The 24,384-nt window shown below is 40.9% G+C and overlaps 2 protein-coding genes across 2 annotated transcripts; one reads left to right on the top strand and one right to left on the bottom strand.

Moving 5' to 3' along the window:
• The first annotated feature begins 784 nt into the window (after window positions 1-784).
• Window positions 785-9,870, top strand: ccdc12 (coiled-coil domain containing 12). The gene is made up of 7 exons (XM_050045758.1): window positions 785-937; window positions 3,269-3,342; window positions 7,935-8,014; window positions 8,585-8,646; window positions 8,737-8,771; window positions 8,878-8,954; window positions 9,519-9,870. Exons 1-7 carry the CDS (start codon window positions 854-856, stop codon window positions 9,596-9,598), a joined length of 492 nt encoding a protein of 163 aa, XP_049901715.1. The 5' UTR covers window positions 785-853; the 3' UTR covers window positions 9,599-9,870.
• A 127-nt stretch (window positions 9,871-9,997) lies between these two features.
• Window positions 9,998-24,270, bottom strand: si:ch211-257p13.3 (kinesin-like protein KIFC3). Its single transcript, XM_050045757.1, has 20 exons — window positions 21,714-24,270; window positions 21,364-21,483; window positions 21,031-21,127; window positions 20,726-20,883; window positions 20,348-20,600; window positions 18,085-18,257; window positions 17,116-17,181; window positions 16,734-16,871; window positions 16,425-16,622; window positions 16,147-16,320; window positions 15,440-15,587; window positions 15,191-15,321; window positions 14,973-15,084; window positions 14,717-14,898; window positions 14,536-14,640; window positions 13,059-13,189; window positions 12,842-12,962; window positions 12,613-12,742; window positions 12,051-12,280; window positions 9,998-11,930 (listed from the first exon to the last, which is right to left on the bottom strand). Exons 2-20 carry the CDS (start codon window positions 21,460-21,462, stop codon window positions 11,805-11,807), a joined length of 2,772 nt encoding a protein of 923 aa, XP_049901714.1. The 5' UTR covers window positions 21,463-21,483; window positions 21,714-24,270; the 3' UTR covers window positions 9,998-11,804.
• Between the last annotated feature and the right edge of the window lie 114 nt (window positions 24,271-24,384).

Here is a 24,384-nt window from a genome sequence, read left to right as displayed (position 1 = left end):
AAAGCATCATATTTTATGAGTATATCCTATATGTCTTTCATATGTTTAGAATATTTTGAATATGCAAAACACCAAGTGTCAGTTGCTAAAACTAACTAAATGTACTTTTCTTTAGACAGACAGAGTAGGCAGACTAGACAAATGGTGTGTCTGTTGCACTGAGTGGAAAGTTTACATTATAGACAACTTTTTCCTGTCTGCTAGACTATAGCCTCTGTGGGCCTATTTCTATAACAGGAGTTATATTACTCTCGATGGACCACTAACACGTGTTAGAAACAGATAATTTATTGATTTATTAGTTTCATGACCTTAAACCTTGTTAGCACCCTTAACACAAGCAGGTTTGTGTTGTCACACACTTGGCCATTAGGAGGATGGACACAGTGAAGCTCGAGGCAGCTGTATTACCATGGCAATGGCCTACATTCCTAACCAGGACCTGACCATCAACAGGCGGGACAGTGTACCAGTGTTATATGTATTATGCTTAATGTATAGGTCTGATAATAGTCAATAATAGGCTAAGTATGTTTAAATACTATTCAAATCTGGCCTATAAGCTACTGGAAGTTAAATAATTTTAAGTAGCCTACTCCATGTGCCAATACATTCAACATCCCGATATAAGCTGTTTAAAATGTGGACAATCTCTTATTATAAGTAGGACTTTGATATTTAAATATGTATGCTTCAAATTTAATCACCCTAACTAATGATGTTGAAGAAATGGGTCCACAAAACACAACATCACATGGCCACTGCGATCGATGTGCTCGACGATCGTCTTCACATCCTCAGCCAGGACGGTTAATGGATTTCAGAGAGCATCGAGCGGCGTGTAGAAACAAACATGGAGCGAAATGTTGGCTCTCTACAGGAGGAGGCCTTGAAGAGAAAAGAGAGGTTAAAAGCACTAAGAGATAAAAAGATCCATGTAAGTGACTTGTCTTGTGGTGTCCTACGTCTGTTAAATGCAACTTAATCCGTAGAAAACGCCTTATTTTTTCAGTGAGGTACCGTTAGCCGAGTTAGCTTGTAGCTATCGTTAGCACATTCATGTGCTCGATGAATGAGTTTGATTCGTGGGCTTGTTGTTGTGCTGTGAGAGGATGCTGGTGTAGACATTTAATTCAGGTTTATATTATATTTAATTTTTAATTTTTACAGCGTGTTTTTAGGTGTAGTTTATCTGGTGTGCCAGTGCAGCTAATTTGCGAAGCTGACTTGTTTGGACTTCAGAGACAGTAACAACATAATTTACCTCCAAACAAGCATCACATTTATTGTAGTTTACGTTTTACATGAAGTAGACAACGCATTGTTTAACTTGCTCCTAAAACCTGGTAGGAGCCTTTGTTGACACCTTTGCTATAGGGCTTTTGAAAAGTACCTACCAAACAGAAGTCACATCTTCAGACACAACTCTCATCAAGGCACTTGATGGCTTTTTATATCCACATATCAAATACAATACATCTCCACAGACTGGTAAAACCAGAACTGAAGCAGCAGCTATATTTATAAATAGGGATGTCACTGGTCGAAAGGTCTTTGAATACATTGGAACACAGAGACATTTCTCAGATGAGGAAATTGGAGAATTATGTTAAATAATCAGAAAGTCAACAGGCAGTGTCTAGGACACTAAAAGAAGCACCACAGCTTCTTTTACAAACATATTGCAATAAAATAAAGGCTGTTTTCAACTGTTTTCTACACAGGCACAACTGTTGTGAGTTGTTTGTCAAGTTCTTATCCATCTACAATATTTCTGAAGCTGAAAACAACACTAGCTATGCAGGAAGAATAAATAATTTCACTCAGTGATGCACTCCAGCCTGATTATAGTCATGTCACCAGTGCCACAGTGTGAGTGAACCAGATCTGATTTTTATCTACTTGTGTCCAGCTCTTCCAAAGAGGGAAAATGTTCATCATCATTGCAGTCAACATTTGTTACAGCCATTTACTTTTATCAAAACACTGATTTATTAATGGGGTGAGGCTTGAAGTAAAAATACATCTTGATTAAACCATCAATGAACACAGGGGGAAGGCCTTCCTGTGCCACACAGTTGTAAACTGGACAGTGTGTGCAGTAGGGGTGTAAGAAAAAATGATACACCTGAGTATCATAATATTATGTTTTGTGATACAGTATTGGTTTTAAAAAACATTAGCAATTTTGAATTAATAGTTTACATGCAAAGATTTTTTGGAGTGGTTCATTTTGTGTTGTGATCTATCTTCAGTCAGTTGACTCTTCCGCTCCAGTGTAATAACATATAGCATAAACAAAAAGCACACAGGCGTAACACATATAGGCACAGTCTCAAAGCGCACACTGCTAGCTCCTAAAATTAGAATATATCTTGCTATATATGACCTTGCTTACAGTATAGCAATATATTGAATTGTACCTCTGTATCGTGAAAAGTATTGTATTACCAGATTTTTGCCACACAACCCAGAGTGCAGTGAAGTAGGAACCTCAGAGATCATGCTTTTGCATGAAAAGTTCAGATGGAAAAACAGTGTAAAAACTGTTTTAAAAGTAGCAGCCAAAAATAGCAACACCGCAAAATAACAGCACATCTGTGCGGGAACTACCACACACCGCACAGAAGGTATGTTTAAGAGGTGTTTCAGAATTTTATCTTATCAGATGACATATGCTGAGCTAATTTTGCTTGCAATAACTGTACTATCAAACTTTTAAATCAACACATTTACTACACTGGACTGAGAGCACGTTGTTGCACCAGAGTTTCAGTTGTTTCTCATTACTAGGGTCTCTGCTGTCTGTGTTCAAACATTTAAACATTACACAGTTATTCTGCTCTGCTATGACAATCTTTCTGTTCTGGAAATGAAACAGGAAACCCTGTTTAATGTGCAAGCCACCGTTTTGGCAGTTAGACCAGAATGTGTTTCACTAAGCTGGCGTTGAACAGAGGCATACTGGCTCGACTAGCAATGTTTGATAAACGGCTGTTGACATTCCTGAAGCTGGGGGTTGTTTTCCTTTTGTACTGCACTTCAAGAATGAGTCAGTCCCCCGAATTGTTCTCGCAGGTGGACAGGAAGCCTCTTCAGGAAAATGCAAGATGGGAGGGGTTTGATGTCCTTTGTTACACTTTTCACTTGGGGTCTTTATGCATTTATTTATTTGCATTTCTGCAAGCCTATGTCATTATCTGTTTCCCCATTGTTTATGTGTGGTTAGTTTAATCGTGTTATTGATCGTACAATGATGTTTTAACAGGGGCGAGAGCAGGAAGATGGGGAGCCAGAGAGCAAAAAAGCTTCATTAGAGGAGACTACTGAAGAAAGGCACAGGTTGGTGGTACATCACACACCACACACAATAATGGCTGCTGTTTGTTTGTTTTTGTTACTCAATCATATTTTTCATAAAAGCATGTCATGATTTCTTCAACTCTTCCTCACTTTTGCTTGCCCCCTCAGCTGAGGTTATTTGAACTGCGCAAACGGAACTAATACTGATATGGAAGTACAACATCAGAGCATTTATCTGCCCTTTATCTGAACACCATCTCCTTGTAACACAGTGCATGTCTCAGTGCAGGTCATGAGATGCAGTGTTTACACTGGGCTGGATCACAGCCTCGTGCTATTAGCTGCTCAAATATCCTGCAGCTTACTCAACTTTGTGTGTTAGTTGGTAGGAAGGAGCAGCCATCTTTCCTGTCCTACAGGACCTTTTTTCCATTGTTTATATTTAATGACTGTAGTGAGGGAGTGCCGCTGTATTTCCTCCATTCCAGCAGGACAGATCTCTCTCATGAGAATGAAAATAGCTGCAGAGTTTAAATGCTTAATTTAGACATTTGTCAGTGGATAGAAAAGTACTCTGAGTTTTTTTAATCTGTGCTTTGCTAAGTCAAGACACGCATTCATAGCAGGGTGTGAGTGTAATGTATCTTGTAATTGGTATTAAAATTTCATGGGAGATCGAATTGCAAAACCCAGGCATGACAGAACACGACAATCAACATGTTTGTCCTTAAGTTATTGCTACTCAAATGAATGATCTCTGAAAAAAAAGTGGAACTTAGGCAGACAGTTTTAAAGCTCCATGTGGGTTATGATACATTCCTCTAAACTATTTCACAAAAGGCACCAAATGTACAATGCAGCTTTTCCTGTTACATCTTGTTAGGTGTTGTCAGGGCTGCTTCTTTTCTTTTAAGGCAGATAGGTAATTAGATTTTAAATTCTTTAAAATGGCAAATACGATTTAAGGAAGTTCAAAAGCCTTTAAAAATTTGATACAACTATTTGTTAACTGTAACAATCTCTGTGGCTGATTGATGTATGGAGCTATTTTTGCTCCAGTGAATGGCAGGTAGCTTGATATCTGTGTAAACACAATGTGAACACTCTGCTGCACCCCGTCCTCAGCCACAGTTCACTCTAAACATTTTGAGAGAGCCACACTTGGGTCAGTGCTCTGAATTTATCACTGGCTCTCTTTGATGCCACAGTGTGCTTGAAGTGGAAATGTGTAAACATACTTTAAAGGGTTGGATGCATCAAACTAAGAGACAGTTAAGGAAAAAGGAGTGATGTCAGACTCTGACTTTGAAGGCATAAAGGTGTACATGTACACTCTGTACAGTACATTAAGTTGGGGTTTTTTGGTCTTGCTAGTGATGAAACATTTTTCAGTCTCTGTCTTCCCATCTGTACTTTAATTTATAGCAAAATATATTGACATTTACCAGCCGTACAGTGTGAAATTCAGTTTAGATATTGATAGTTGTCATTAGGTAAGGGAAATCTAAAAATATATGTAATAAATAAATGTATTCACAGATCTCATATGATGTATCTTAATGTTATGGTGACCCCTTGGCTTTCCCTTTCATGCCACTATTTCTACATTGTCATGGATTTTGCAACACAATTTCCTCCCCAGAGTTCCTTTTTTTCCTGCATTTTTTTATTTGCTTATTTTCTTATTTGCTCTTTCGTACAACACAGTCTTTAGGACAAATTTTCAATTTCTTTTTTCACGAAAGATGGAATAATAGCAAGATTACAATTCATATTTATCTGGATAGCAAGGAGCGACCTCCAGGGCTGAAAAATGAAGCCAACACAAAGTGCCAAAAACTGCAGTTCCTTGAATGGCCACTTGAGGCTGGCTCAGAAAGTGCGTTAATCCCCATAGACACCTATGCTAAACTGCCGAAGAAACAAACATGTTTACAGCTGGGTACATGAAACGGTTTAGGTCTCAAAAGCTAATTTCCCCCTTCATGACAACTGTATAAGAGGTACATTTTTATGTAACTCACTAGTTTAAATTTTATAAAGGCTCATTCCTTCCCAGCTCTACTCAGTCGTTCAAATATGGTCAACTCTAACTCCAAATGTCAGAGAGAGCAATGGCCAAAATGCCAAACTCAAGACTTCAGAACAGGAGGCCACAAACCAATGGGTGATGTCACAGTAGCCTTTTCCATCAATTTTTCCATCAGTCTATGCTTGATGCTAGTCATGGCTCTCAGAGGCTGAAACTTGTTGATTTTGGTGACTCCCTGTTACCTTACACCAAAACGTCCACTTCCCCACACTACAGTGCATAATGCAGCCCAATCGCAATTATTCAATAGTAATTAATTGCTAGATTGTGCTGAGTTCATTCATGCTTTCTGGTAGAAGAACTTTTTTCACTTTATTGACCTTTTTTAAATTTCTATTTTTATTTAATCACAAAATGATCTGTGAAGGCTGATAAATGATAGCCTGTAGTTAGTGCTGGACAGACGCCTTCTGGATACTCCAAGATCCTAGCTAAAAAAAAGTGACTTGTGGTTTGCTGTCAGGGCATCTGGACTTTTTCATCTTTTAATTCATTTTTTAGGCCTTTTCAACAGCCACTGATGTAGTTTCCTTCTGTTTGTTTCTTTCGTTTTATCAGAGTTAGTGTTTTAGTTCCTGCCATATTTATTTCTCAGGGGTTTTTGTTTCACTTCAAATAAATATAAGTAAGTGTTAAAAAAAATCCTCACATTTTATTATGTGGTTCACTGCAATTGCAATATGAGTGGCAGGAGAATTCAATTCAAGGATTAGATGGATAGAAAGAAATATTCCTCTTCAGGAGAGACTCAGGAGGCATAGAGAAAGATGTGTGAACTAAGACTGGCCCTCAGTCAGCCAAAGGCAGAACATGACTAGCATTCCCGCCCATACCCATACAAGGCTTCGGTCTGTCTGTTGGCAACAGGGGTGTGATGAATGTATCAAGGGTGTACCCTCTCAAGCCTCATCACAAATCCATGTTAAGCTCATGGCAGCTGATAACGCTTGTGGTCAGACAATAGTTTACCTCTGCCTCTGGACTTTCTGTGTAATCTGCAGAGACGTCAGCTAAACTTGCCAAGAATTCCTCTGTGTAGAGATGTGATGAAAGACTGCGTAATTCAACATCACGGAAAGCATTCCTCAGCTGTTTGCTGCTCTCCGCAAGTCTGTGCCCAGGAGCAGGTGGAACATGGTAATCAGACGTGTTCATAGGAATAAAGAGGGACATTATACCCGACCTCCCCTAGACATTAGATGTGCAGCTGTGTAGGGTTTGCAGATGGTCTTTTGTGCTCTGTAATCTCTGGTGGAATAAATTTGGCTACACTGCCACCTCCTGGACGGTCACAAGAGTGTGGGGAAAAAGGCAAGGCAAGTTTATTTATGAAGCACATTTCAGCAACAAGGCAATTCAGAGTGCTGTACGTAATACATCAAAATCATCGAAGAGTAGTGCAGAAGAAACACTGTTTAAGAGGGCATTTAAATGCAAATGAAAACTTAAAGAGATGGAGAATAGAAAATAAATTCAGGTTAAAAAAATACTAAGACAAGTATAAAATACAAAAATAAATGTTTCAGTGCAGCATAAGAAATAAATAAATATTTTACTGAATAAAAGGCAGCGGCAAACAGAAAAGCCTTCAGCCTTGAGTTACAGCAGACCTGCAATTTTCTGGGAGTTTGTTCCAGATATGTGGTGCAAAAAACTAAACGCTGCTCTCCATGTTTAGTCTTGACTCCGGTGACACAAAGCAGACCTGTCCCAGAAGGCCTGAGAGGTCTGGATGGTTCGTACTGTAGCAGAAGGTCAGAAATGTATTGGGCACTAAACCATACAGTACTTTATAAACCATCAGTAGTATCCTGAAATTGATTCTCTGACAGACAGGAGGCCATAGTAAAGATCTCAGAACTGGAGTGAAGTGATTTACTTCCTTGGTCTTTCTTAGAACTCAAGCAGCAGCGTTCTGAAGTTTTGCCAAATCCAGCTGAGACACAAGTCCTTTTATCCTTGATGCAGTCTTAAGGTGATAGTAGGCGGACTTTGTAAATGTTTTAATGTGGCTATTTAAATTCAGGTCTGAATCCATGACTACACTCAGATCTCTGACTTGGTCTTAGGTTTTAAAATTGCTGGCTGAAGCTGAGCACTGACTTTTATTTGTTCCTCATTGGCTCCAAAAACAGTGACCCCAGTTTTATCTTGGTTTAATTGAAGAAAATTGTGGCACATCCAGTTGTTGATTTGATTTGTTCAGTGCACTCAGTCAGAGCTTGTATTTGACCATAGTCCCCCAGAAATGTCAATTTGTGTGTTGTTTGCATAATTATGGCAAGATATTTTGTTGTTTTCCATAATCTGAGCCAATGCAAGCATGTAGATGTTAAACAGAAGGGGCCCCAATATGGACCCTTGAGGAATTTTTATCAGCTCAGATGTATAATTATCTATGACACAACATAGTTCCTGTCTGTTAAGTAGGATTCAAAAAGGTTTAGTCCTGTGCCAGAATGTCCCACCCAGTCACCCACCCTCAAAAAGAGTGAGAGAACATTGCTGACTGATAATGAATCGTGATTTCTGTCCTCAGAGAGCTGAAGCTGAGGAATTATACTCCAGAGGATGAAGAGCTGAAGGAGAGGCAGGTGCCCAAAGCCAAACCTGCATCAGGTAAGAACTGTTCCATCATAAACAAGCTCTGAAAAACAATAACTCAGATGGTTGTGACATTACTTTGCTTTTGAGTGTTGTTAATATGACACAGTATTTACATTGCGTCTATGAAGATCATAGCTACATAGATTAGCTACAGCACAGCACCCCTTGAGTATCACAGATTCCTGCTGCTATATCACATATCATTTATGACCAGTGTTGTACAAGTTACTTAATTGAGTTACTTTACTGATTACAGCATATAAAAGTAATTAGTTACAAGGGAAAGTAACTTTTGTGGTTCTTTTAAGTGTCTGACTCTCAAACACACTAGACACAAAACGAAGGGACTGAACACTGTTCACCCGAGCTGTGCTACACTACAGGAGAGGTTTGATCATAACCGGGGAAAAATCTGGGGAATATGCTGCATTTGTCTGCTCTGATCAAGACATTTAAATTTCAATAATTGCAATTGCATTATTTATTTGATAAAGCAAGTGTTACATGTCTAGTTACCGAAAAAAGTAGTGGAATTACTCCCAGCACTATGTATGACTGATGATAAATATTTTTTGTTTGCAGTGGAGGATAAAGTAAAAGACCAGTTAGAAGCTGCTAATCCAGAACCCATCATTGAAGAAGTGGTGAGTGCTCCTTTCTGTCTGTGATTTCCTTTTCTTGAAGAAGCAGAGTAGTTGTTGCAGGTGCCACATTCAGCTGTTTTCTTTCCTCAGGATTTGGCCAACCTCGCCCCAAGAAAACCAGACTGGTAAGACCTTGTAGAAATAATTTTCCAACCTGTATGGCACACAAAATCTTGGTACAATTAAAGATGTTACTGACATTGTCTTTTTCTGTTGTGATTCTGAATGAAGGGATCTGAAACGTGATGTGGCAAAGAAACTGGAGAAGTTGGAGAGGAGAACACAGAGGGCCATCGCTGAGCTCATCCGTTAGTATTTCCCATTTCACATTCTTGCGATTTATCACAGAATTTTCCTGACACAACAGTGACAAGCACGTCTGAGCTAGGCGTGAATTATCAGGCTAATTGCTTTGTGGTTTCCAGACTCCAGAGAGGCTTGAAGCCATCTGATAACATCAATGGTGCGATTCCTCCACTGATGTGTGATCCACATTCTAAAAATAGGCGTGAGCTCTCGTGGAGAACACAGAGTAGTCAAATGTGAAGGTTTTCCCCTCAATTTCATGTGTGACATTGAGAGTACAGGTAGCCATGTTGGGTGCTAAGGTGTACTCACAATAACCTAGTTAATATGTTTTTGTTTACATGCCGTTAAAAACTGTCACGTCAACTATTTTCAATTTGGTTTTAGCTTTCTGTGCAAACTAAGAGAGCATTACAGCTACATTTTAAATGTTTAGGTTTATAAATTCTGATTATTAGCAGCAGAGTGTGCTCTCTGTTGGTTGACAACAGGGATGCTTGGTTACAGGGTGTCTATGGTGCACTCAACCTGAATAAGACCTTAACCTTGAGTGTTTATGTGTCCAGGAGATCGTCTTCGAGGCAGCGAGGAGGAGTTGGCAGGAGCGGTGGGAGCAGTGGGAGTGGAGGAGGGAGACTCAGACTGAATCTGAGATGTGACTGATTAAAAAACAGGAGACTACAGAGGGATGACCTCAGTTTACTGGGACTGTATTGTCACATCTGTGTTGTGCTCAGAGAGACAGCTTCTTTTATCGCTGCAGGGAGTAATGTTTTCTGTCAGGTCCTCATATTCCCACTGTGAGTCCTGCTTTGTATTGTTTGTATGGCATATGAATATGCAACAGAACATTCTGTAACCATTGATATTTTGTTGTAATTGTTTATATTTCTAGTAAAATAATGTAAATTTTTCAAATGCCTGATCATTATTTTCATGAATATTTTCTCTATATGAAAAGTAAGAAGGGGTAAAAACCCTCTCATGGATATTTAGTGCTCAAGCAGCCAACCTGGCCTCGAATTTCCCCAGATCCCAATCTGATTGAGAAGCTGTGGGACAGCTTGGTACCCAAGAGGTACCCTCAATCCACAGTGGGGCCTCCTTGGATCAGATTTGGCTCTCACCTGTTGAGACATGAACACAGGACCTCTGGGGTGTGTCCTGGAGCGTCTGGCAGTGGATAAGGTTGGGTGCCAGCACGTCCCACAGATGCTCGATAAGATTAGGATCTGGAGAATTTTGAGGCCAGGCTGACACCTTGAGCTCTTTATGACATTCCTCGGGCCACTCCTGAGCATATTTTGTGGTGTGGCATGATGCATTGTCCTGCTGGTGGGCCATGGCCATCGGGGACTGCCGTTGCCATAATGACGAGTACTTGGTCTGTAACGGTGTTTGGTGCGTGCCAAGTGGCATTCCACATGAATGCCAGGACCCAAAGTTTCCCAGCAGAACATTGAATTGTAATAAGATGATCAATGTTATTCACTCCACCTGTCAGTGGTTTTAATGTCGTGGCTGATCAGTGTATGTGACTCTGTACCTTGATATTAATATATATTGCAATATGGCACATTTTGTGGAAAATTACTGTGTCAAGCTTATACTAAAAAAATCATAAAATACTTAATTCAAAATAAAGTAATTTAAAATGGAAATATATTTCCATAAAGAAGTTTGCCAAATTGCCCAAAACGACCTCATAAATCCAGAGATGTTCAAGGGATAGTATTGCATTTATATGGCGTAATTATTTTTTAATTGTTTAGTCACTGAGCATCCAAAGATAAAAAGACGCTTTTTAAATACATCATATTTATTCAGAAAATGATCTGAAAATTCATGATAGTTACTGCAACATTAATGTCTTGCTACTATTGAATCATGTTGATCCAATGGGTGATAAATAGAGGAACAATGACAAACAGATAACAATAAGCTGTTTTTGGTATGACATTCACTGGTGATATCTATTGCAAGCACCTAAATACCTGTTCTGAACTGAAATGCTCCTATTCGTTCACAATAAAGTGCATGTTCTGTCTACCTAGGCCCACACTGTCTCCTCAGCGAGGAGGATATTGCACAGTTCATTTTATTACCACTCTTGATACAAGGCCACCTGCTCCCTTCAGCTTTCCTCTGTCCTCAAAAGGCAAATAATCAAGACTAAAGAGAAACAAAGCATTCAATCACTGCTCTTCTGAAATCCACAAAAACTACACTATGTGACGTTAAGTGCCATTGAAATGGTTAATAGCCCATACTTCGACTACAAAACATCCTCCTACACACTACAATCTTCAAAAATATACAACGTTGGAGATGAAGCTCACAAACTACATACATTTATAGCAACATGATTAATACTGCAAAAATGGAGGTGTTGATAATGTGGCTCTGAAACTGCTTTGAACATGATGCTGTTTTAAATACTGCAAAGATCAGCAAGAAAAGCTGATACAATAAATCCCGGATTTTGGTATTTGATAAAAGGAGATATTGTAATTTGAGGAAGCATCAGATGGTGGTGGACTGTGGTGGAGTCACAGGTTGTTTTGGCACTCAGAGTGAAAGAATAAATACTCCTGCATGCAGAATAGCTCATAATAAAGGGTTGTTACTTGTCAGAAGCAGAAAATGGCAAAGAGGAGGCCTCAATACCTAACCTCCAGTCAAAGGCTGGTATTCAGGTGCCACACAGACCTCCACAGATTTAGCCCTTGAGCAGGATTGCTGTTGATTCTTACTGATATTGTAGCGTTATGATTGGTTGGTAGGGTGGGTTTATAATCTGACTGGTGCATTCATGGCTTCCTGGTAGTCACTGGGAACAGGAGGTGGCTGATTCAGTCGCACTGTCCACCTCCAGATTCAATCTTCCTGGCTGCAGGACCCAGCTCTACCTTGCACACCCTCTGGGCAAACTTCAGTGAGCACAATGTCTCTCCCACGTTACTCTCCAGCGCAGACACCTTCAGTAGAAACAGTTAAAACGAAACAACAAGCATCAGCCAAGACTTAAAATGTAATTAACTGCGAGTTTGTCATATCTCTGTGGCTGAAAATGTATAGATTTGAGGCAGTAATCTCACCTGCACCACCATGACAGTCTTGCTGCCTTTGCCCAGGGAGTCTTGTAATAAGTATGTAAGGCGGGAGTTCCTGAAAGGGATATGAGTCTGCCGAGCTCTCAGTGCCTGAATTACATCCCCCAGTGACAGCAGGGAGCGGTTGATATTCTGGGCCTCTTTCAGCCTCTCTCCCTCTGCACCAGATTTCCATACCCTCTCCGAGCCGGCCAGGTCCACCAGGTTCAACTTGCCTGAGGAAAAAACAATTTAATTCAAAGGAAACAATGAGACAAAGAAGATGGTCATCCCTGGACCCACATGTGTCTGAGTGAATCCTGATCAGAAGCTTCTCTTTTGTGCTTTTTCTCTTTGCTCCCATTCTCAGCCTTTCTTCTGCTTAAAAGCTGCAGATATTCACAGTGACATCCCTTGGGAAATTGTTTTTGATTCAGCGTTATGCAGATGCACTCAGCTTTAATAAAACAGAGAGGGAGTCAAAGAGTAATGCCAAATCTGATTTAGATTTATATCAAATATTAACAGGGAGACTGCCTCTAGAAGGTGAAATGCATGTGAGACTGACCGGTGGTTTTGGATCCGGTGGCGAGGTCAGTGCCCTGAACAGTGATGCAGAGCAGAGCATGGGAGCGGGAGCTGTGCTGGTTCATCTGAGTGCCAAAGGTGATCCTGTTCCTTCGGGCTGTAGCTAAAATCTTGAATAAAAGGAAAACAAACATAGATTTAATGATTTATTCTCATATACGGATGGTAATTCACTATCAGTATGGGTTATTTAAAACACACTGTGTCACCTTCTTGATGTGCTGAAAGCTCTTAACTTCGATGACCCTGAGGCCCGGCACATGCAGCTGTCCTGTTCCGTCCGGGTTAATCTTAATGTCCAGTTTCTCTCCATCCTTACTCAGCAGGTCTCTGAGAAACAAAACAACAAAAGAATAAGTAGCTGTAAGTAGGTGTAATATTTAGCAGGCTAAACGGTAATCCAAAGAAAAGTGGAGCATACTGTACCTTAGCACCTCGTTGTAGATCTCCACAGAGCTGACGGTGACTGTGTAAGACCACATGTCCTTCCTTTCCTCGATCTCACTGAAGAGATGTTTCAGGGCTCGTTGGTTGATGCCTGGGTTTTCCACACTGCCCTGAAAAGCAAATGATGCTTAGCCTGCAGCCTACATTGTGGATCATCGCTCTTTGGTATGGAAGCACATTTGCACCAGTGTGATGGAAAAAAAATCTGTGTTACGTGTTATATTAAGTATGATTTTTTTCTTAGTCACGTCCGAAACTATTTCATTTCTGAGATTTAATATTCAAGAATTTTTCAACAATGTTTGGACAGCTGGTTGCCCCACATCTGGAGTAACTCCTCTAGATGTTAACTTAAGTACAGCCCAAGTGGACATTGTCTCTTTCTGCTCACTTGTGGCCAGAAGGCTCATCCTGTGTAAATGGATGTGACTCTTCATCTCCAGCATATGGACATTGGATCAAGGATGTTATATGCAATTTACAACTGGAGAAAATCTGTTGTTTTATTTAAGGATCAACTGCACACTTCTTTGCCATCTGGCAACCATTTTAAACGTGGCAAATATGGAAGTTGAAAAATTTAATGAAACATGCTATATTCCCCTACTTATGTCACAAGCTAATTAACTTGTTGTCATTTTTTCCTGTTTTATTTTTTTTAATATACATATAATTTTTTTAATTATTTTTGTTCTTTATTTATTTACTCATTCATTCATTTATTCTTCTTTCTTGTCTATTAGATTTCCTTTGAGTGGTCTCGCTTTCTCTGTTGGTTCCTGGGTTGACAGGTGGGTGGGGTTGGCTTTCTATCCTTGCTGCTTCTGCGTTTGCTTATTAATATTCTCTACACTACTACCACTAAAAATACCTTGTTAAATTTTTTTTTTTTTTTTTCTTAGCCATTGAGCTCTTTAGTAGAGGCGTTTGTAATGGTGCTACTGTTCCCTTGCACACCGTACAAATCCTTTGTTCTTCCAACATTGTGTTATGTTTTTAATGTGCTAACTGGCTAACTAACATCTTGAAGCCCTCCTGTCAGTCTTCCAGTTTTCCTTCTTGAATGACAAATGCAGACTATCACCACCTGCTGGTATGGAGAATTATTTCCTCTCATGCAGGCGTACATGCTAGTTGGCTGTTAGCTGTAGTTTTGGAGTGTGTTCAAGCACAACTTTTTGGCTGAGACAAAGGAAACATGAGGTCGTGCAACAGTTGGCTTTTGTCGTTACTAGCTCTTTGATGTTGGTTTGGTGTGTCTGGGCCTTCAGTCATTAAAATTCATTCAAAGTCATTCAAGAATTCTGACTTAATACCTCAAAATAAAGATACCAAGTCATTATTTTTGAGAAAGCTTCTCATTATACTGACTTACAGGATCTGTTTTTTTTTTCATCACACTGGCAGAAATGGGCGTCCATACTTTAGCGACAACAGTGCTGTATAATCAGTGTACCTCCATGGTGTACGTTTTTCCAGAGCCAGTCTGTCCATATGCAAATATGCAGACATGGTAGCCATCAATGCAGGACGTCACAAGAGGCTCAATTTCCTGAAAGACCTGAAGAAACCAAACAAAATGTTAGAGTTGTTGAACATTTATGTGCATTTCCTGCATATGCTGTTCATTTTCACACCTCTTCCTGTGTGGCCTGAGGGTGGAAGACCTTGTCCAGTTCAAAGATGCGACCCTTTCCTTTGTTCAGCACGTTGAGCGAGGACTCGTTGTTGGGGTCCGTTGTCACCACCACAGACTGGCCTTCCTCGCGCTGGTCCTCTTTCAGCACAGGCTTCACACGACACAGCACACGGATGTTGCCTAAAACAGAGGGCCCAGTTAATGACACAAATTTTATTTTCTGCAGTGGATTTTATTTCGCCATCTCTGCATACCTTTAAGCTCCACCAGCTGCTCGTGGTACTTCCTGCGCAGTGCGACCTCCTTCCTATATTTCTCCAGGAGATCTTTGTTGGCTTCAGACATCTCGGTGATAGCTGCTGAAATCTGACAAGAGACAGCAAAAATTATTTTACTAGGCTTCTCAGTTTGGTAAGGTTTATCACCCCTGAAATACAGGGGACTGAGTCATGTTATCATGTCACGTACGTACCTGTTTTTTTGCATCACTGATAGCTGCACCATAAAAGTCTGAGAAGTTACGAACTTGGCTCCTCAGACTGGCGTAGTCTGTCTTCATGGAGCGTAAAGTTGGGGGGAGTGCTGTCAGACGCTTCTGCAAGCCTGACATAAACAGAAACCCATCTTTAAATTTTGTCTCAATAAATGTATATTAAAGGAGTAGTTTAGCATTTTGGGAAACATGATCTCTGTCTTTGCGGGTTTATTTGTTGTGACTCACAGAAGAATTGGTCCTGCAGGCTCTGAAAGTGCTCAGCCGAGCAGGTAGCTGCAGCCTTCACAGCCTCCTCCTTCCTCTCCTCCAAGTGGCCGATCTCTTTCAGCAGCTCCTCTCTCAGTGTACTGATTTCTCGCTCATACGCTGCAATCTGTAAAAGGTTCAGCGCAGCAATTTGTCAATCTGTCAGGTGGACTGGTCCAATCTGTGCAGGCTCAGCTCTGTAATGAGTTCATCTGTCAATGAAATTGATCCTGGGTGTGAATTTCTCGCAGCAAAGTGGAAGCTTCCTTTTTCTGCCTTTGATTTTTCTCCTCTTTGATCATCTGTTCTCTAAACAGCATGTGCTTTATTTAACCCTCTGGACTTTTCAATTCTGTCTCTTCAACTTTCTAAATCAGAGTTGGTGTCATCTGGAGGACCATCTGGGATTTGTTGCCAGTTTCCTTAACTCCTACTGGCCAGCAGCCAACAGCAACAATATGTGTACTGATGCATTATTATGGAGCACTATTGTGAGAGCCCACTTTATAATATGTGTTCAACTTGTTGTTGCCTGGGACATGTTCAAAAACTAGTGTATTTACTTCTAAAAAACACAGATACTGGATGTTAACATCGGTTTAATCTGTGACTTTATACTTAAAAGTGGATATGAAAGATTAACGCCAGACTAATTAAGGGTGAAGTCTGTGGCTACTGTTTCTGACCTTGTGCTGCAGATTACAGCTGTGTTCATCGGACTTCCTGATGTGTTCCTCCAGTTGTTTGCACCGCTCATTCTGATTGGATAGCTTGTCAGACAGCAGTTCATTCCTCTGCCTGGCTTTGGTCAGCTGCTTTAATGTGGCCGGTGATTCCACCTCCACCGTCTGGGTGACATACTGACAGAAATAAAACATCGGATTAGGGGCATCTACTCTAATAACACAAAATATATATATGTAAAATCTATATTTGTTGCAATTTTGTTTGTTAGAAGATTTACCTTCACCACTGGCTCCTTGCCTCTCTCTTTGTCCAGCTCCAGCTGCAGCTCCCTCACCCGGTCCTCTCGTTTCCTCAGCTCCTCTCCTCTCCTCCACTCGCTTTGTTCGCTCTGTCGCTCCAGCTGAGACAGCTGCTCAGCACGATGTTGTAGGGACATCTCCAGCTGCTGCACTCTGCTGCGGAGGTTTTCATTCTCCTAGCAGAGAACATAAAACAAAGTCAGTTAAGAAGTATTTTTGTTTGAAGTCAACGATGTCTGCCTTGGTAGCAAGGTCAGAGAGCTTTCAGATGTGTTTGTGCGTCTCACCTTGATGAGCATGGTGCTGGACTGGGAGGGGATGGCTGACAGCTGCTGCAGGAGGCCTTGTGTAACGCTCAGGTTCTGCTTCAGACTCTCGTTCTCTGCTGACAGACACAGAACCCGCTTCTCTGAGTCTGTGGCCCCCTGAGGAAGGGAAACATGAGGTTCAGCATAACAATGAGAGATGCATCAAAACAAGAATTCTTTGCAATGTGATTTCCTCACATAAATCCTTGTAGACAAGTGTTTCTTCATGGTGGATTTGTAATTAAAGTGTTAATCAAGGCATGCTGACTGTTGTGTGCGTGGGCAGCTGTGGCAGCTTTGGTGATGACGTGGAAAGTGACAAAGACTTGACACATGATTAAATCAATAGTACACCGCTTACAGTGGCTGTTCTCAATCTTGACAGCTCCTCCTCGCGCTCCTCTATGCAACTCTTCAGCTCATCGATCTGTGCAAGAAATCACAAGTTAAATAGAGGAAAGATTTTTTTAATATATATGTTTGACTGCCTATATTATTCCGTTATTAGTAGCACAATGTGAAATTGATTTATTCATGCTTCATTTTTATGAAGATAGGCATGTAATACTGTCTTCACAATTCTTCTTATGGGTATAGAAAAAATGCAAGAGATTTTGTAATGAAATATACATTTGAACACTATTTTTATCAATTATTTATGGATTTCAGGTAGAAATGGTTAAAGCACTTGGGATTTAACCAGAGGTGTAGACTCGAGTCACATGACTTGGACAAATTTGATGAATTCAGACTTAACTTGACTTGACAAACTCAAAAAAGACTTGCATCTCAAACTGGACTTCAACACCAATGACTCATGACCTCACTTGTACTTGAGCCTTCTGACTTGAAAATACTTAATGCCTTCCTCAAAGCCAAAAGATTAAAAATTACACTATTAAAAAAGTGTGCCAAAATTAATTCATTTCCTGAGTCAGCTAACATTGACATTAATTATTCCTGGCAAGGTTACACTTAATTCCCCAGATCCACTTTGTTTGAAACAATCTGAGAGCATCAAATCAAGTTTGCATACAAAAACTATGAGGCAGTCAACAAAAACAAATTGCAGTATGCAAAATGTGCAGGTGAAAAATTCAAGACAGAGACACAACAATTTCCAACAAACTTATTTTAGCAAATAAATACACATTTTAGAAAGCAATCATGATTTTTGGAAATTTAAAACATTATTACACTGTTGTTAAAATGGCATTACATTAGGTGAAGAGTGCATTAGGACTTGACTTGGGACTTGAGATCTTTACTTCTGGCTTGCAAACAATGCCTTGGTCCCACCTACGGATTTAACTTGCATGCAGCTGCCTACCTGCTGTTGAAAGGCCTGTATACGCGAGTGTCTGTCCTTTTCCTTCTGCTCCAGCTGTGAGTGTAGCAGACGGAGCTCTCCCCTCAGCTTACTCCTCTCGCCCTGCAGACCGTACAGAGACTCAACCAGCTTGTGAATCCCGGCTTGTGCCCCTGCATCACTGCTGGACTCACCTGGAAGACATAAATATGCAAAAATATAATCAGCCTCTCCATCATCATCAGCATCATCATCATCATCATCAGCCTGAATACTAAAGGCGTATCTAACAGCAAAGATAACCTAACCATATTCGTGTTAAGCCACCCACAAACAGCACCAGCCAATATACTCTGAACTTCCTCTGACCTGTTTTCTATAGGTTTTCAGTTATGACTAATTTCCACAGTACGCTTCAATGCTTGCATGTATTTAATATTAATGGACATTTAGTATGCACTTAAAGCTCTTTCACACACAATGTAGTGCATTGCAGTTAAGTTAACATTATCCTTGCCGTGTTTCCACTCTCAAGTCTCCCAGGCAACCTTACAGACCTGTATAGGATTACTGCATCTTCACGTGCAGCCTGGAGCACAGAGGAAGATTTAGAGGAAGCAACAACCTGCTAAAACTCCTCTATTGTTCATCAGGGACCTGAGCAGCATGCCCAACAGCATTTTAATCACTTTCTTCCTCCTCAATGATTAATCAGGATCTGTCACCTCTAATTTTCTTTGCAGGGCCTTATGCTAATTCTATCAACACACCATGTCAGGTCTGCTGTGTCACAATGGTGCAGGGAGAGGTGGTGTTGCCAGGAAGGGAAAAAAAGCATGGAGCAGAGGTTACAGCTGTTCAGCAGGGCTGTTAGATGCAACGTGCTTGCAAGAAACGTGAGTCTTTAAGCTGTTACGGCCCGCAGAAGCACTGAGAAGCTTTGTAAATATTGAAACAGCAGCTTGAAATAATGAAGAAAATGGGTTTCCTCTCAATTTAGAAAAAAAAAAAAAGATTTTTAAAAAGTGAGATTTCCCGTTACATACTTGATGAATGGAGCACCAGCAATTCATTCGAATGAAACACAGAACAGAGTGGTGGAAATACGGGCAGAGCATCACTCGTCCACTTAGGTCTGCACGTTGCATCACAGTAAACAAACCAAACAGCCTTGTAACACTGGGACATGGACCCTGGGCTATTTTTAGTCTAACACAAGTACACGTGGCGCCTTGCATGTGCAAGACCTTGTAAGTGCATTTGCAGGGAATAAAACAGCACTCTCGGCCATGATTTATTCACAACAGAAAGCCGGAGAGTCACTATCTAAGTACCAAAGACCTTCACTACAGAATCATGTATCTTTGTCCTGCGACTAATGAGAGTCTGTGTGCATGAGGTCCTCTGCTCTGCACTCTGAATCCATATAACCCAGCGTGGTCATCACATACATTATCATAGGTATTGGCATATTTCTCTGAGGCTGTATGTGTCAGCCTAAGGACAGGAGCCTGATCTGTCTACAGATGCATGCACATGTTAACATGCAGTACATATGCATAGAAAAGTGATGTAAGACAGATGGTGCGGCAACCTGTCTGCACAGAGGACCAAGTCAAGAACCATCTGGTCAAATCTGAAACACAGCAGATACCAACATCTGAAGATTTGAGGTCAATGGCAGCAGCAAGTGTAAGTCTGGCTAATCTAATCAGTCTGCTGCTCTGCTGATGACTATATACTTCTATTAAAAGATGTTCAGTGTGTCCCTGGTTAAAAAAAATCTCATCCTGGGGGAGCTAACATTGGAAAAAACACATCATAGGGCACTGAAGCGAACTCAGTAAGACACTGTCTAAAGAATGGATGACTGCCTCTCAAATCCTGCTCACATTTTTATACGGTAATGGAAGATTACTAGATTTCCACAACTGTAAATGAAAGCACAAAACATTCTCATCTACATCACATAACTCAGTGGATCTAAACCTATTAAGATTTATTTATTCATTGTCCTCCTAATCCATCAAATGATCTCATCCAACCTTATCGATTTAAATCTATCTTTAGCCTTCTGTGCCATTTCCTGCTTCTCTTTTCACACCAGCCAATCTGCCTCTGTGTGTGGTCATTGAAACACCCACTTGACCCCAACCTCTTTTTATTTTTCATCATCCTCCCACCCACCAAATGGAAATGCAAACCCATTCCCTCTTGCACCTTAATTTCACCCTCCCCCCATCCCTTCTTTCCTCTCTCCTCCCCCATTCCCTTTCTCCCTCACCCTCGCTCAGTGGACTGGGGGTCTGTTGCTGGCTGATGGCCTCCTCCAGGCTGCTGATGATGCTGTTCTTGTCCCTGAGGCGCTGGCGGTAGGACGCTCGCAGGGCCTTCATCTGGCGGCGGTGCTGGACGCGGTGCCTCTTCAGCTGGACCCGGTACTGGTCGGCTTGCTGCTGCAGCTGCTGGAAGTGGGAGTACTGCTCCAGAAAACTCAGCAAGTGGGACATCACCGCCACCAGGGGAGACTCTGTCAACTGGGCAGTACAGATGCACGCATACAAAGTTTTAACACTGCAGAGGCTTCTATTTAGGGAACTGATACTTTATGTTCCTGCATCAGGTGAGCAGCTCAGTCAAGGTGATGACACAGTTTCGCTACCTTTCCTGTTGTTTCCAGCTGGACCTGTGAGGCCCTCCTCTTCTCAGCCTCCTGCTTGAAAGACAGGAAAGCAGCCAGAGGGGTGCATGCTGGGATGTCAGAGCCATCTTCCTCACCTTCTTCACTCGGGGACATTTCATCACTGTCACTGCTACTGCCTAGGTGACAACAAATCACATGCACTTTAAAGAGTAAAGGAATGTTTGAAGTATGAAACTATCCATATCATAAATGTTGTATCATTCCTCTATATCATAAGACAGCCTTTACATTGGACTATAAATAAATACTACTTGAGCACTCACTGGATTCACCAAGCTGAACACAAGCCTTTTTTCCCATTTTGGAGGTGTGGCCATCTCTCCTCCTGCTCCCTGTTTCCATGGAAACAGGTCTTGGCTCCTGATCATAGCAACATACATTAGGGTCAGACTCTAATGCACAGTCACAATATTTACACACTGCATACAAAGAAATGCACACAAAAGCAGAACAAATGCAACATCAATTTCTATTGGCCAAATTACTGAGCCTCTTTGTGCTGTCAGGTGATAAATGATGCATGCATGTTTCACACAAAAAATGTTCTTCTCCTGACAGAGGACCCCCGAGGCTGGACATGATGTGGCTAGACATACGTCTGAGGAAGATCCACACGCCCCCTCCAAGGCTTCCTCCTCCTCCTTCTTGAAGACAGTGTAGAAGATGTAGACTAAAAGGGAGTAGAAGGCGTACATCTCTACGCTGTCCGAGAGTCCCTGTAAATGAGATTCACCCAAGAATCACATCTCTATCATGCAGCAGAAAAGCAGACAAAATTATATTACTTGCCCTGACATAACTGTAACACACAAGTCCTGACTATAATCAAAGGATGCATGAATGTAAAAGCTGGTGTCCATACATCAGGACTTCTCCAGACACTATTTTTTGTTTTATATTTTAACCATCACCCCATTCAATCATGCATCATGAAATCTTTTTTTACCTTATCACATATCTGTTCCTCTTTGATGATGACAATCTGACATCCAGGTCATTTGTATTCCCCTTCCACACTCCATCTGTGCTGCCAATGACAAATCTTCCCATGCAGCCCTTGTTCTCAAAGCTGCAGCAGCATCCCAGCGCTGTGTGCAGCTCCTGTGTGACTCCCTCTCTGCCGTTCTCTCTCCTCCCCTTTCTCCTCCTCTCCACTTTGCTCCATCTACAGGCTGCATCTGCAGCGAGCATGCTCAGTGTAGTTTCCTGAATCCGCTGCAGTGGTGAAGTGACAGAGTTGATATGGAGACTGATTGAGCTGGAGGGAGGTGGATGCTGATATCACAGACTGGAGAAAAAGGTGGATGAGATGTGCCAAGTTCCAGGTGCTCATATGGACCAGAAACTGGGGTTGGATGTTGCAAATGCTGAGATGCACAGCAGTGATGCATGGACAACAACTGAACATGAGCCAAGATATATTTGATATGCAACGTAAAGGTATATAACTGGAGATTTGCTGATAAAGGTTTAAGTAATTTATTCAAGTTATGACCACTTCTTCCTTTAATAAATATTAACATTTTGGTTTTTTTAAAAAAGCAATTAAATAAAAGAATAAACATAAATACATGTGACATTTGTAAAACACTTCCACAATGCCAAAAAATACATTAACTGAGTGATGAATCATTACAAAAAAGCACAGGCAGCACAATTTGGTACTCCAAACACAAATGTGCACGACATTACTGACAACCTTTAAAAATGTCCCTGGTCACCTGTGCCCTGAGGTCTGACAAAGGCATTGTCCCACAGACAGGAACACAGCCACACTTTTGTTTTACTACACTGCAGTAAAACCGCTGAGGCAGCTGCTGCTCACAACTCTGAAATCCTGAGAGAGAATCTGCAGTGTCCACTAAAAATCTCTGTAAGAATATTAATATCTTGCAAGGACAACAGTGTCGACAAACAAAATTATACAGACCTAATGTAAGTGACTGTGAGTTAAACAGATGAGGTCATTGCTGTTACCACGACAGCCACTAAAAACCCAGGAAGTAGTAAAAAAAAAAAAAAGTGCATTGATAAGTATCAAAAAGGCATATGAGGTAAGAGCAGGGCCAAGAGCTGAGACCACTGCAGATATTTAAACAGGGGTTCTGCTGAGGCTGCAGAACAAACAGGACCCAGTCTCTGAGGCAGCTGGATGTTTTTGGAATCTACAACACTAAAGCTGTGAGCGGAGATGTGCAGAGGGTGTCAGTGGCCTGAGAGCAAATACAGCCTGTGCAACAGGAAATTAAAACGCCCACATGTCAGCTGCATCACATTCAAATTGAGCAGCATAATAAATGTCAGCAGGGCTGAAAATGGTTCTTGCTGCACCGCAGGGATGCAAAATGCCACCATGGGCTATCGTTTGAAAACTGTGGTCACGTACTACCATGCAAATGAGTTTGTTCAGTTGTATCTGTGTTTTTATTCAAATTGGGTTCATATTAAGTTCAGCCAAGGTCTATGCTCAGCAGACACTGTAAATTACAGCAAAAAGCCCAAATGTGAAACTTAATTGGAAGTACAAAGACATTACTAAATCAGATTTCTGAATACTTTCTAATTCCAGCTTTGGATAGACTTTCTATTACCATGCAAATTGGTTCATCACTTTTAAACACAAAGTGTGGTATATATAGTATGAAAAGCAGCATAATTTTTCCATATATCTCAGCCCGAACTATTCTGTCAATAATAAATTCCTGTATTCTGTCATGACACATGTAAAAATCATGTTACACTTAAGTGCATGCGGCCTCCAATTTAGAAGCAAGTGCTTAAACTATTATATATATATATATTTTTATTTCTGATTAATCTATCAATTTTTTTCTAGATCTATCAGTTATTATTTTAATCTGTAAGACATCAGAAAATAGCTTAAAATGCCTGTTATTTCCCAGAGCCCAGGGTAAAGTCTTTAAATTGCTTGTCTTGTCTTAACAGTCTTAAAGGGACAGTTCACCCCAAAATCAAAAATACATATTTTGTGCTATTTATCAATCTAAATTGTTTTGGTGTGAGTTGCTGAGAGTTAAAGATATCGGCCGTAGAGATGTCTGCCTTCTCTTGAATGTAATGGACCTAGATGGCATTCGGCTTGAGTTGCTTAAAGTGCCAAAAAAACAAACAACAACAACTCAACAGCAATGTCTCTTTCTGGAAATCATGTCCCAGTTACTCAAGATAATCCACAGACCTTATTTTGAGCAGTTTCATGTAGGAACTATTTTCTTTCTACCAAACTACACCTGCCAACCGAATCGCTGTGCAGAAGGAAGAGTGCATCTACCTATGGACGAGAGGGTTGGGCCCGTGACAGTACGAGATGTAAACATTAATGGCGTCCTCCTCGGCTGAGCTGTAATGTTAGCTAGCTCAGTGGTGCTAGGTGAGCAAGCAGCAGATGCACGCTTCCTTTTGCACCATGATACGGTTCACAAGTATAGTTCATCAGACAGAAAATAGATCCTTCATGAAACTGCTCACAACAAGGTCTGTGGATTATCTTGAGTAACCAGGTCTTAATTTCTGGAAAGAGACATTGCTGTTGAGTTTTTCAAATGTATTTATGTGGCGCTTTGAGCTCCACAAGCCAAGTGTCACCTAGTTCTATT

Source organism: Epinephelus moara, chromosome 6 (genome assembly GCF_006386435.1).
Source record: "Epinephelus moara isolate mb chromosome 6, YSFRI_EMoa_1.0, whole genome shotgun sequence".
NCBI lineage: Eukaryota > Metazoa > Chordata > Actinopteri > Perciformes > Serranidae > Epinephelus > Epinephelus moara.
Note: the sequence above shows the minus strand (reverse complement) of the source record. Positions and strands in the feature narration are given on the sequence as shown.

Bases quoted from the DNA above. Each gene is read 5' to 3' on its own strand.
- si:ch211-257p13.3 (XM_050045757.1), bottom strand. From the start codon at position 21,462: ATGTACGCCTTCTACTCCCTTTTAGTCTACATCTTCTACACTGTCTTC. The intron at 17,182-18,084 runs GTAGGCAGCTGC...TTTCTTGCACAG, and splicing joins TACAGGCCTTTCAACAGCAG to ATCGATGAGCTGAAGAGTTG. The intron at 11,931-12,050 runs GTGAGATTACTG...TTTCTACTGAAG, and splicing joins AGACTGTCATGGTGGTGCAG to GTGTCTGCGCTGGAGAGTAA.
- ccdc12 (XM_050045758.1), top strand. From the start codon at position 854: ATGGAGCGAAATGTTGGCTCTCTACAGGAGGAGGCCTTGAAGAGAAAA. The intron at 938-3,268 runs GTAAGTGACTTG...ATGTTTTAACAG, and splicing joins TAAGAGATAAAAAGATCCAT to GGGCGAGAGCAGGAAGATGG. The intron at 8,015-8,584 runs GTAAGAACTGTT...TTTTGTTTGCAG, and splicing joins CAAAGCCAAACCTGCATCAG to TGGAGGATAAAGTAAAAGAC.